The sequence below is a fragment of the Chlamydotis macqueenii genome, chromosome 2 (assembly GCF_036417535.1).
Source record: "Chlamydotis macqueenii isolate bChlMac1 chromosome 2, bChlMac1.mat, whole genome shotgun sequence".
NCBI lineage: Eukaryota > Metazoa > Chordata > Aves > Otidiformes > Otididae > Chlamydotis > Chlamydotis macqueenii.
The window spans coordinates 3,477,255-3,491,785 of NC_141557.1; the positions used below are offsets into that span (position 1 = coordinate 3,477,255).

General features: G+C 38.7%; 1 protein-coding gene across 4 annotated transcripts in view; it reads right to left on the minus strand.

The window, feature by feature from the left end:
- The window catches only part of ADCYAP1R1 (ADCYAP receptor type I), a 131,339-nt gene that overhangs the window by 97,251 nt on the left and 19,557 nt on the right, over positions 1 to 14,531 (minus strand). For all 4 annotated transcript variants that reach the window (XM_086741453.1, XM_086741452.1, XM_086741451.1 and 1 more), the window contains exon 2: positions 2,995 to 3,161. In XM_086741453.1, coding sequence (XP_086597579.1) covers positions 2,995 to 3,045 — 51 coding nt within the window. In that variant the 5' untranslated portion in view covers positions 3,046 to 3,161. The remainder of the gene's footprint in view (positions 1 to 2,994; positions 3,162 to 14,531) is intronic.

The window sequence follows — 14,531 nt, forward strand, 5'->3', positions numbered from 1 at the left end:
AAACATTTAAGCTTACAATATTAAAAATGTATCCACAAGAAATTCCAAGTATTAGCTGAAGAAATACATCTAGTTGAATTATTACAGACAGTTAGAATACCTGCATTGCAGTTACATTTAAAATTCAGTTCATATACTAAGCCAACTTTGTGAGTCATGAATTTCATTGTTTCTCAAGTACATTTTGAACCAGACGAAGGAACCATGGTTTAGGATCCTCTCTCCTCAATATTTTTATGATGACTTTTGTTAATATTTAAAAAAAAATAAAAGCCCACTGCTATCACAGATGAATGGAATGAGAAATCAATCAAAATGGCAGTGAAAGTGAATTCACAAGCAAAAACAAGTAGGATGAAGAAAACTGATGTGCAAATTAAAAGAGCAGCAGTTCAGACAAAACAAAGAAAAGAATGACAGCGACTGAAAATAAGCAGGCAAGCTAACAAAAGATGGTTAAAACCAGCAAAAATAGCAGAGTAGGCATTTAAAGTTAGGAAATTTAAAATTAGGAATTTAAAATGAAAGAAAAAAGCTCAATAATTCCTCTAAAAGGCTTGGCAGGTATCGTGATTCTAGATCCTGCCTCCAGTCCCAAGAGATTAATAGGAAGGTGGAATATCTTTGCAGTGGGCTAATATAGAACAGGCTGTTAAACACGTGAAAAACCCATTCACTGTAATCTCTGACAATAAGAATTTGCTTAACATGCTAAATTTCTAGATATTTATTAGGATATTATTTTCTTGTTGTCTGATCTGAGTTTATACTTGAGGCCACCTAGAATTTTCCATTAATACACTTTGTCCTCTTTTTGCCTTTTCTTGACCTGTTTCTAAATGCAGACGTTAGTTCAGGCCCTTTGGTTTCCTGTGGGTAAAACAGGTCTCTCTATTGGCGAAGCCAAAACTGCAATCCAAGCAGGTGTACAGATTCAGGAGCTAATGGAGACACGCTAACTGTGAGGGATGCAGACATGCCACAAAATGGGGAGCAATCTCAACTGGAGAGAAAACAAGAGCTGTCCTTAAGAGTAATTGAAGATTTCTTGAACAGTACCAGATTTCTTTAGAGGAAAGATATGTGAAAGAGACTTTTTTTTCAGGAACTTTTCAGAGGCTAGGATGACATTCAAATTTACTCTAATTCTTTTTTTTTTTTTTTAAGTCACATCTACTCCCTAGGTAGAAAATCTGAAAATTTGCATGACAGGAAAGCATCAATTTAAGGATACCAGCACAGAATGTTAGAGGTGGTTTGAAGACAAAATGTGTCCCAGTGGAGAGAAAATGTGCTATCACAAGCACTACAAAAGAGTCCCAGCAAGGGAAGAACCATAAAAAACACTATACCATTCCTGAACTCCAGCCTGTGAAAAGAAACTCAGGGATGTAATAAGGAATGAATACTATGCACAAATTATGGTGCAACCTCTGTCATAACCATCAGTCTCTTCACTGACCAAAGAAGCCTGGCTGTATATACACAAGTTCATGTGTGTAAAATGGTTACTTTTAGTACCTGAGTTCCTACAAGAAACTATAATAAAAACCTTGCACTCATAAACAAGCTCATAAACATTGCAGAAACAGTATCTATATAAAAGCATATTTGTTCTTATTGGCTCTGGTTTGCTTCATAGTATTTCATTACAGAATTGTTCTTTCCAAAAGCTGGAGCTGATCACTAATTATCCAGCTCAGTGATCACAGTTATGTCCTGAAATGCTAGGAATTGGAAACTTGCTGTCCTTCTGCACTTGCCAGGAAGGTCATCCATCCGAAAGCTCAAGAGATATGTTCAGTCACATTTATTTCCCTTAATTAAAAAGTGTTCACCTCTAAATATGAAGAGACCTTTTGAGTGTCTTAAGCTGAACAGCAAAAATCTTGAAAAACTGAAGATCACTGGTTGTTTAAAAAAAGATGTCTTTTGCCTTTCCATTTATATAGCATTTAACTAATTCTGTTCCAGCCTGAAATACATGCTTGCATACCGGCTCTATCAGTCTGCTTTCCAGTTTCACCTGGTGTAGGCTGCATCTCACCAACACTTAGAGATGGGGAAAAGTTGAGGTTATCCTAGGCTTAGCTGTAAGATGGGAGCTCCTAAGAGAACGAGACATGACAAGTGTCATTTCTGGGTCTCAAACCAGAAGCAGCAAGGTGTGTTTAAGTAATGTATGTCCAAAAATATAGCATCTGAATAAGAGCTAACCTCCTTTACAGTCAAGAAGACTTTCAGTGCTTAAAGGGGCTTATATGAAAGGTGAGGACAGACTTTTTAGTGGGCCCCATAGCAATAGGACAAGGTGTAACAGTTTCAAACTAAAAGACAGTAGATTCAGACTAGATATAAGGAAGAAACTTTTTATAATGAGGGTGGTAGAACACTGGCCCAGATTGCCCAGAGAGGTGGTGGATGCCCCATCCCTGGAAACATTCAAGGCTAATAAATCCCTGTAATCTTCATGAATAGTTGAAGATCTTAAGAAAAGTGACAAAAGAGTTCGAGTGCCTGTATCTTTAGAGGCCCACTTGTATGGTTTCTTAAAATTGGCCCTCTGAAAATGGAGGCATCCAAAAGCATTGACTGAAATATCTCAAGGCTTAGGTTTCACAGGCCTGATGAGAATCTCTGATTTTATCCCCTCTGCCTGGAAAAAAAATATTCTTAAACTAATGGATTTGAAACAGGAGCCCCACTATTTTTTTTTAAATTATTACTTAAATGCATTTTCTTTTCAATCTCAGACACAAACAGTGAACAAATCCCCTCAAGGAATTGACTAGTGCTTCTACAGGATGAGCAGTGATCACAGTTCTATTTCATCCATGAAGGAGGCTAGATAAGTCTTAACTTAACCTATGGGGCCACACAAGCCAGAACTAACCAGAATCTGTGTCAGCAGCAGATCCTTCACTCTCAGCAAGGGCTGGCCTTGAGAATATGCATTTATATCAGCACAATGTAAATAAAACCATATTTCCTTACCATGGGAAGCAATATGAGACTGAAGAAGCAGATCTTCACATCGATGGCCATCTTTGTCTTAATTTTGAAGTTCTGTCAAGTTTTGCTTGTTAACACTATTACTAGGGCTGAGGCACACACTCTTCGCAGATCTTTTGGTTAAGGTCTTCACATCAAGGCTCGGATTTCTGCAGTGAAAGAGGAATATTATTATAAATATGGAAAATATTAAGAGAATGAGAAAGAAATGGACAGAAAACAGAGAACTCAACACTTGAACTGTGAGTTGTAAGTATTAAAGATCAACTATACTTGTCTGGATTGCAGCTATTATCAATGGTCTTGAATACTTAATTTAAAGCCAAAGGACATGTAGCTCCTAAGACCTAAATTGTACCCAAAGGAAAAAGTAGGATGGAATATTTGAACCAGAAAAAGGACATTCATTTCTGAAATAATGTTTTGACCTTGATGATTTCCAGTAGTGTCTCAAAAGCACAGCTATATGAGGTCTTTTTAGGAGACTGTATGACATAATGATTTACCCCCAGAGACCGTTTGTCAGATAACAAAATCCATGACCAGAGTTGTTAATAATTTGTTATCTTCTTGAGCACTCAGCAATAGAGTCACCAAGGAATGAATTGTACTGTCAGGCTAAATATTCATCCACGACATAAGACAGGATTGACTTATATGGACAACAGTGTCATGCATATCTATGACTTCCACTGCTTGATCTTGGTCAAGGAGCTAGATAGAACATCAACAGAATTGCATATCTGACACAAGCTCCATCCCACTACCTCCTGCCATAACCCAGTATTTAAAATTTCCCATGCACCATGGGAAGCCAATGCTGGAGAAGGCTCCTGGTAGGAGCTGTGACCCTGTGGAGAGAGAAGCCCATGTGGGAACAGGTTTACTGGCATAACTTGCGACCCTGCAGGGGAACGGTACTGGAACAGTTTGTTCCTAAAGTACTGCATCTCATGGAAAGGATCCATCCTGGAGCAGTTTGTGAAGAGCTGCAGCCCATGGGAAGGATCCACAATGGAGAAGTTTGTGGATGACTGTCTTCCATGGATGGGACCCCATGCTGGAGCAGGGGAAGAGAATGAGAAGGAGAAAGGAGTGGCAGAGACAACTTGTGACAATCTGACTGCAGCTCCCATTCCCCATCCCCCTGTGCTGCTCAGGGGGAGAAAGTAGAGAATTCAGGAGTGAAGTTCAGCCCGAGAAGAAGGGAGGGGTGGGGGAAGGTGTTTTGAGATTAATTTTTATTTCTTGTTATCCTACTCTGATTTGATTAGTAATAAATTAAACTAGTTTCCCCAAATTTGTTTTGCCTGTGACAGTAATTGCTGAGTGATTGCCTTTATCTTGACTCATGGGTCTTTTGTCATACTTTCTCTGCCCTGTCTGGTTGAGGAGGGGGAGTGATAGATTGGCTTGGTGGGCACCTGGCATCCAACACACCATACCCCTTCAGTGTATCTCTACATTATAGACCTAGTTCCTGCAAGATAAGTTCAAGTAGAGGTCCTTTGGCGATGTCTGTAGTAGTTTAGGTGCAACCTCTCTGCTTAGGAAGGTATGAGAGTTTAGCTCAACAGGCATGAGCTATGCCACATCAGTTTGTCTCAGAGCCAGAGAACTGTCTCTCAGCTGTTTTATTTCCAAGTGTAAATGAAGCTTTTGAATGCCAAGGCCCCTTTTAAAAGCTGCTTGTCTGATGTAGGTTTCCTACCTGCCACCACCTATCACCCCCATGGGCATAAATGCAGCTGACATACATACATCTTCACAATCAGAGAAACGCTTAAGCAGATAAGTAAATAGTTGAGAAAAGAAAGGAAAGTGATCATAGATAATAGCAAATCAGGGATACAGGACACATAAACAATTAGAGAAAGAATAAAGCAAGGGTATATTAGAAAAACATTTAAAGAAACAGAGGGAATGTGAAGAAATATAACAAACGAGAAAAGACTGAAAAGAAAACAGACCAAGGGCAGAAAGTAAATAAAGGAAGGACAAAGACAAAAGAACTTTTACAATCAGGGGACACTCAATTTTTATACTGACTGCAACATACTGTCAAGACACGAGCATTTAGAAATAAGAGTCTTTAAATTAAAAAATTTAAAAAAAAAAAGGAAAATTATGCTCTCTCTAAATTTTTGTCTTCTCTACCCAACCCTGACTAAATGGAGAACAATGATTCATAAAGTCCCCTCTGAACTGATCTGTTTTCTTCCATCCTTACTCAACCAGTCACTCCCTCTCTGCTCTGGTACTGAATTTAATTACTTAACTATATTTCTGATGGTTTATCAAATAATGAGAGATTGATAAGATCTCAGCTGAGGAGAACAGCAAACATCCATGGTGACATTCAGCAGCGAGGAGCTGGAAAAAGAAAGTCACTCCATTAACAGAAGGAACAGAAAACCAGACAGATGCATTAGCAGACATTGGATTTGAAATTATTTCTTGATCATTTGCACTCCTGTGTGCAGGCCAGTCCAGAAAGGCCAGAAAGTGGCATGGAGGTTGAATTCTATCCTTGGATTCTGCCACTGTAATGCATCAGAAATACAATTTAAATAAGGGCAGGAGATGCCTGACTAAACGGATGGACAGATACCCTCTGGGAACGTCATGACCTTTAGAATACACTCTTTCCAATTTTGAAGATCCAGTTTTACTTTAACCTGGCATTCACTAGGTTTGAAAAGTGGAGAGTGGATGTTTTCTGTTTTATCTTAGTTTCAAAGGAACTCCTAAAGAGACAAGAATATCTGCAAACCATTTCATTGCCTTTCTTTCACTTTTTGCAGAGAGAGTAAAGGACTCAGCTTCACTTTTGCCTTCAAGGTAGTCATGGAAACCTGCATCAAAAACTGGGCTGAGGCCTTCATATCGTTCACAGAAACTCAAGTGTTTATTAGGTAATAACAACCACTGGTTCTGTGAAATGACACCCCAGACCCGCAGCAGAATCTGTATATATTGTTTAGCAGCTCCTAGCAGGTATTGATACACACAGGTGCAGAGTCCTCCTATTACCAATAAAAGGCTAATTTTCTCATAAACCTGTACTATCAGCAAAGTTTTACTAGAAAAATTAACTTTTTAACAATATGGGCAATGTTTAGAAAGTATTTCCATTTCCATTCAGTACTGGGAAAATAAATAAATACATTAATATAGTATTTGAAAGGGAAGCTTGAATTATCATAGTCTTTTGATGTCACTGGTAGCCAAATCCTGGAATTTCATCAGTAAATTAGGGATATTGGTGCTTCATGTTGTTTTGTCTGCATCTGCTACTATAATTAAAATTAGTGAAGTGAGAATAGCCAATAGCATGCAGGTTACACCTTTCAGTTGTGCATATACAGTTCCCTAATATAAAAAAAAAAAACATTCAGTTATCTATGGTGAAACAGGAAGTCTATTGAAATGTCTGAGAATCTGAAAATTGGTTGATTATTACTAAAATGGAATGGGCTTCAGGGAATTATTTCAAGCATCGCTGAAATACAGGAAGAAAAAAAAAAGATTTGCTTTGGTCAGCTAATGACTTAAGCAATTCATCATCTACGAAGATGGATTCATCTGTCCACTGTAGGCACTTTCAGTACACTTGTGGTAGTGGAAAATCATAGGTACTGAAGGGCAGATTGGAAAAGCTCCTGCAAAACATGTGCTGCTGCAGGTGCCCATTTCTTTCCCCTACCTGAAAAAGAGCTCTGGAGCACTTAGCTTATAGGTGGACCATATTGCAGAAGCCTAAAAGCTGCTGAGGAGGATTGCACCATGAGAAGCCCATAAGTGCCAAGCACACTATATGATGTCAGCAATCAACAAAAACAGATAATGAGTCCTTTCCAAGTTGGAGTGGCTACTCCCAGGGAGGAATAAAAGAATCACTGCTTACAAGAATCAAAGCTTATCATATAAAGTAATGGATGGAATTGTTATACAATACCTCAGACAGAAAGTACCCAGGTAGGATGAATGAAAGAGTATTTTTAGTAGCTTCATAAGGCAGTTATGAGCTGTTATTGAGATCTCAACTAAAAGAAAGAAACAACCTGACCTGCTAGACTTGTTACAGTCTCCTGAGACCTGTGGCAGTGGTTTGAGAGGAGAGCAATAAATCGTAAAGCCAGCCCACAATGGTTTAGACCAGTGGTGATCAAATGTGAGTTCATTACTTACTTAATCTTAATTCAGTGTCTAGTCGGGGCTGCCCACCATATCCTTCTCCTGCACCATGACTGAGCTACTACAGAAGTGTTGAAATCTGAAAGCCTCTGACAACGTGCAGGATCAATTGAGCTTTTGCAGACTGAATAATCTATGTTGCAGCAAAGTCACACACTCCATGCACAGTTATCCCAGTACCTCCTACTGACTCGAACAGTATTCCCCTAGGCAGAATAAGCATGGATGAAGAATGACGGGATGCAAAAGAAAGAAGATGTTGAGGAGAATACTCCATCCATCACCAGTTAGTCCGGCACACAGCCCTCAGCATTTCCAAGTTCTCCCCAGGAAAGGGAACTCCACAGCTGTTTATGGCACAAAGTTTGCTAAAATTCCCCAAATGTACTACTTCAGCTTCATAATTTATTTTAAAGCACATAGTGAACCTACCTCATGTCAACTGAGACTCTTGCTGGCAAGAAATAACCAGAGTTGGAGAAGCAATCCTTCAGTGACCTAGGACACGTCACCTAATTTTAGAAACCTAGAAGATGCCTACTCACATATGAGCTCATTGTCAAGTGTCAAGTCAATGGAGAGAGGTAGACATATGAAGAAAGTAATTTGTCTGACCTATTTTAGTTGCCTACTTTAATCTTTCTACTTCTCTCTCCTGAGTGTAAAGGAATTCTTAACAGCTAGCTCATATGTTGACATCTACATTGTGGATATCTACATTAAGATAGAACAATCCCACCCTCAGTCTCCTCTGAAGTATATGTAATATGAAACCCAAAATAGCAAAGTTTGACCTACCACAAAGGCCTGAGAAGGAATTGGATTGTTAAAAGAGTTAATAACTTGAAGCTGGAATATTTAAGGCAACAGAAATACTAAAAGAAAATTCAACTGAATACCAGACAGCAAGAACTCCCATAGAAAGCAGTCTGTAAAGAGTAATCCTATTAAGACAAACACAAAAGAACAACATCATGGCCTTTCTACTGTCTTTAATATACCACTTATTATTCTTGGAGTTTAAATATCTTGAGTTGTTTTTATTTGTTTGATAAATCTTCATAAATTCACTGACATTAAAGTATCTGCATGGATCACAGCAGCTGAGAATCTGTTTCTATCTTTCTTTTAAAAACCAAGAAGACATTTATTCACTTTCCTCCTCTTGCATGCTTAAGTGGAAAAGTCCCTAGTGTTGTTGTTTCCAGCTACCATGTCTATTCTTAAGGACAAAACAGAATTTGAAGCATAATTACATCAGGAGGTCTAATAGGTGGATTTTCAGAAAGGATTTACTGCTACAAGGAATAAGTCAGCCCTTTTCAGCTACACACGAAAGTCTTGAGGGCCTTATGCAGAAATGCCATATTGTTGCCTGAAAGAGCTGGCAACCAGCAACTTGAATTTTGTCACAGAGCTGTCCACAAGGAAGGACGCAGTCCGCAGGACATCCAACCATCATTCTAACATGTGGACTGATATGTCCACGTGTCATGTGCTGCAAAATGTCCATTAATGACAGATGCAATCAGGTAGCCTCTTCTAATATCCAATGTTTTCAGTGTTCAGCAAAATTGTTTATTTTGACTTCAGGAAATAATTTTTTTTAAAAGAGCTGATACAATGCTCGTAGTGATTTTGCATGGAAGTAGTTGAAAGAAATGTATATAACTTGCTGCCTAGCTTAGACACTTCAGTATTAAAGAATAATCAAGCCTGTCAGTAATACTCAGGAATAGTCCCTTTTCTATCTGGAGGAATAGGTTTTTTAATCTTTTTTTTTTTTTCCTTGCTGAGCATGCAGACAACATCTATGAATTTTACTCAAACTCTTTTTAAAGATGAAGGTAAAGGCACAATTACAAAAATAGCAAATGGTATATTGCAGATACTGTGACTCCCATACGCAGATGAGAGTCCAGGTGTTTGAATGCTTCTACATTGACTAGGATTATCAACTTAATTGACTTCCATGAGGAATTTCATAGGGAAAAAAAAATTAAAAACCAACATGGTTTTACATGAAGAAAGAATAACTGATAAGGGTCATTCACAGAACTAGAGGTTGGCAGGGACCTCTAGAGATTGTCTAGTCCAACAGCCCTGCTTGAAGCAGGGTCACCTAGAGCAGGTAACTTAGGTTATTCAAAGCCCATTTCCAACCAGGCTCTGAATATCTCCAAATATTGCAACTCCACAACTTCCCTGGGCAACCTGTTCCAGTACTTAACCAGTGTAACAATAAAATTTAAAAAAAAGTGTTTCCTCATCTTTAAGTTTAATTTCATATATTTCTATTTGTGCTTGTTGCCTTTTGTCCTCCTCATAATTCCTTAATCATCTTTGTGGCTCTTCACAGGACTCGCTACAGTGTGTTCACGTCTCTGTTGTACTCAGCAGCCCAGCACTCCAGATGTGTCTCACCAGGGCTGAGAGATAGGAAGTATCATCTGCCTTGACATGCTGCCAATGCTTCTCCTCATGCAGCTGACGATGCTTTTGGTCTTCCTTGCCATAAGGGCACATTGCTGGCTTGGAATCCACTTTGTGTCCACCAGGAGCCTTAGGTCTTTCTCTGTAAAACTGCTTTCCAGCCAGCTGGTCCCCAGCCTGTCCTGATGCATAGGATTATTCCTCTCCAGGTTCAGGACTTTGCATTTCTCTTTCTTGAACTTGATGAGGTTCCTCTCTGCCTGTTTCTCCAGCCTGTCCAGTTCCCTCTGAATAACAGCACAACCAACCACTTGGTCTATCAACCTCTCTTCCCAAATTTTTATAATCTCCAAACTTTCTGAAAGTGCACTCTGCCCCATCATCCTGGTCACTAATGAAAATGTTAAACAGCTTTGGTCACATCCAAATGTTAGACCTTCATAGTTCAACCCAGTCTACCCAGGCTTTCTTTAGAGTCAATGGAGAAGAAGTAAGTATCCTCAGGGACCAAATTCTAGATGACTAAGATGCTAGATGCTAGATGACTAATTTTGGACAAAGTGAGTTACTGCTTTGAAAAAGTCTATTTTTTTTTCTCTGCTTACTTAGGCTGATGAGGGCAAAAAAAAAGAAAATTCCATCTCCAAAATTTAAGACACCAAAGCACTAATGGTAAACAAAACAGAGCACTGGCTTCCATCTATGTCATGGCCTTTTCTGACTTTCAGTACTATCTTTATTCCTTTTATTAACACAGCCTAATAACTTCCATGTATGTTTTACTTCAGCTGTCCCCGCTTATAATTTTGGTGGAGCGTTTTTTTTTCTTTTCCTTTGAGTGGTTTCAATTAAATTGACATTCCCCGAAGATGTAAGAGTATTATAATTTGTCCTTACAACATACACTCCTTATCATTTCTGTATAACCTGACAGCTCTTGTATTTCCTCGTCCTCCAGTTTTATAGAATTTTCCTAACATTTCAAAGAAACCTCTCAAAACTATTCTAGAAGAAATTTTAATAAGTGTCACTCAGCCAATTCAAGAAAGATATCCCAATTTACCCTTCCTGAAAATCTGATTCATTTCTTGATCATCTGCAAATTTTGCTAACATATTGTTCACTTTCAGACCCTACAGAGATTAGACTAGCATAGCTCCTGTGGCATTCGCTATTACTTTCAAGAAAGAATTGTATACTTCTGCTTTTTTTTCCTCTTTGTTTAGGGGTCAGATGCACAGTGAAATTTTTACAGCTTATGAATTTATCATGTCGCAGCTGATACATGGAAAGTGTATATAACCCTCTTGGTTCATATCAAATTCAAGGCAGTATAATTTAATTTTGGTTTTGTTTTGTCGGTAAGCTATGTTTCATTACACTACATTCACCATAGGCAAAGAGCACACACAAGAAGTTACCATAGGCAAATGTATCTGTGGAAACCTGTTAAATTAAGGTAAATCGGTTATGTTTGAACTACTCAGCTCTTCTGGTCTCAGATGATGTTTGCTTTCCTTCAAGGTAGAATCTTTCGTCGTAAGGACATTATCAAAAACTTTTTGAAAATCCAAATCTATTATATCCCGTCCATTCATATGCGTGATCATAAAGCCTAGCCTTTTGAGCCTTGAAAGTTTATGCCCTCCAGGAACATAGTGTGTAAAACTAATCGACACTTGATTTTTTTAAACAAACTCCAGTTAAATGGCCTGACTTATAAGTAATAAAAATTTTCATAATAGAACAATTCTTCTCCTTCATATTATGCTACTCCATCCATACAGATATGATAAACCATTGAAGGTTACTGACATCTAAAGGATTGTTCTGGAAATCTGAATATTTTTACATTATAATGACTTTGGAAGGCTGCTTGTTGGAACTGTTGCTTCAGGCTTTCTGAAACTTCAGATGAACATGAGTAGCTCATTCACCCACAGGTCAAATTTGCTAACTCATCTTTGACACTACAGCAGCTATAGGCTTATGAAAGCAGAGACTATGGAATACAGTTCATAACTCCCTGTGCGCATAATTGCTATTCTTGGCAGATTTCCCATATAACATCACCGATAAAATTAATCCAGCAATTCTTGCCTTGATTGGCATTATTTTCCCTACTGTATTATCTACCAGATTTATTGTACCCTTACAGTGTTGACATCCCCAGAGACCTGGTGAAATGACATGACTTCTTTAACTAAGACTATGGATACTCAGTTGCAGGGAAATATTTATAAACTACTGTGTATTTAAGAAGCATTAGTAGGCAAAGTGAAAAATTATATGAGAAGTTTTCATCTTCACAGGCAGGTCAGTTACCCTTTTGAAGCATCTGTGATGTATGTGGTACTTCATAGTTAATATGCAACTAATATGGGATCATAAAGGTAACTACGTGCTGCTCCATTCCAGCAGAGCTTTAAGTGCTACTTGGCAAGGTCCTTCAAAATCATTACTCTACAACTAGTAAAATGTGTTCTCTATCTGGCATACCAAGGTTTTGCAAGAGCTACTTGATTAATTTGCTTTCCTTTACTGGTGGTCTGCATTTCCTGCCTTGGAGATAGGTGTAACTATTGTTTTTCAGTATTATACAGGAGCTCATAAGGACTCTGTTACCTACCCATCAACATCGGTCTCTGGTTTGAACCCAGCTGGCTGGATATATGTCTGTTCAACAGCATCACTTTTGAGCAGACATCTTTCACAGTCGGATGAAAGAGTAAGAGCAGAAAAATACAGCTCTGGATCAGAGCCTTTTATTACCATTGGGTCTGAAGATCATCCCAAGTGCAGTACTTGTACAGTACCTTCAAATCAACCCCTTAACTCAAAATAATATATTTACTGAAGTGTGATGCCACTCTTAATGCCCTTAATTAGCTCTGTTGATGTGCTGAACTGATTATCTTGAGATAAAGCTGTCATTATGAAGCTGTTGTGGCTCCCCAGACCCAAACTAGTCTCTGTGCAAGGTGCTGCATTCTCTCCGCTATGAGGAAACACCAGGAGTATCTTTAACAAGGCATTCTGCTATTTATCAGGCATATGCCAGAGGAGTGGCCCCGTAGCTGGCGATGGATCCACAGGCAAGACACAGTCTCTGAACTCCGGCAACAGCACACCAGCATCATATTGTCTCTGGGAAACAAGTCTACCCTTCCTATGTGAAAGTAGAATCAAAGTAATAAAATAAACAATGAGAGTTATTCATTGCTTTAGAAGGTAGTAAATACAATGAGCAATTGCCTGATGCCGAAGGAGTAAATATGTGATGGTCTGCAGAAAACCATCTGGTATAACCTTGACATTGACGGAAGGATGTTTAGAAGTGTGGAAAATTGCCAGGGAGTTCAGAGAGGATGACCAAATGATCTTTCTTTGCCTTACACGCACAATTCCTTGTCATTTTCCAATCCAAAATTCAATTTTCCACAAATGGCAGAGCCATTCTGTGTATTACAGCTTGTGCTTCATTGAGCATTTTGATTTGGCAATCTATGGTGATGTCCCAGATGAACATCCACTGGCCTCCTCTACACTTCTGAACAACAACATAGAAGGCTTTCTTGGGCCAAAGTTCAACCCATCTTGCTGAAAAAAAAAAACCAGATATAATATGTTTCCTGGTTCCTCACTGGTGAGAGAAAATGATCCTACTACTGTGATTCCTCAAGCACCTATTATCCAGTTCTTAGGGTAATGTATCCCAGAACAGGCCTGGGACTACAACCCTGTGTCTTCTGTCCTTGGGGAGATGAAAATATTTTTTGGGTTTTTTTAATAACAGATTCATTCTTACACTGAAAGATAACGTTAAGTCATTGCAAAAGCACTAGCAGTTGCATAATTCCTGTTTTTTCCACCCACATTTCCCATTGTCCTCCTTTTCTATTGCACCTTGAACAGCCTAAGTTCACCCAGCTGTATCCCATATTGTGGTTAATAAATTCATTACATTTGGAGAGTATTAGGACCTTCCACTGCACGTGTTCTTGCAACACCAGGGATGGAATGCATGTCGCATAAATTTGGCTGTCTAAAAGTGAAACATCCATATCCAAGCTAGTTTCCCTAAGCTCCCTCCATAGCGAACAAAAGATGAGCAATTCCCTTTAGAAGCACATGGGTTTCCTTTGCTCTGGGAAAATGTGCTACTCATCTTGGCAAACAGACAGCTAAAAAGCAGAAAACCAGCTTGATTAGCTCAGAAGGATCTGTGTTGAGTAGGGACAGTCCTGAGCACAGCAGAATTATGAAAAAAAGGAGGAAGAAAAAGCTGGAAATCCTAGCATCTTGGGTAGCATTGCAAAATTATTCCACACTATAAAACTGATTTTCCAAGCCATGGTTCACACCACTTACAATGTCTTAGCTGAGCTCACATTTCAGAGTGGCCAGTGCTTTAAAAAGGTGTGAGTACCCATGACTTATAGCAGTGAAGCTTCTTCGTGATTTGCTTTTATTTCCATATGACAATTCTAGAAGATAAGTCAGACCTATGGTGCCCTATAAGGTGCCAGAAGATGGCCCTAAGTGCATATCAGGGAAAGTTTGAACAATGTGGGATCAAAACAGTTTATAATATGTAAACATACATACATAGATTAACATACAAGACATGCAAAATTTGTTGGCTGAGATATAGGTTTTCTTCTTTTATTAATTCAAGAGCTGTCAAAAAACAAACAAAAGAAACCCAGAAAAACACAACCAGAAGAGATCAGTTATCTCCATTATAGCATTGGTTTTGCTTCTGAGGAACTTCAATTTACTACAGAATTCTTCTTATATACAGAAGCTACGTGAATAGGAGTCAGTGAGATGCATAAAGAAGTGGGTTATTTTGTTGTACTAAATGTGGCTGTTGAGGAGAATGCTGA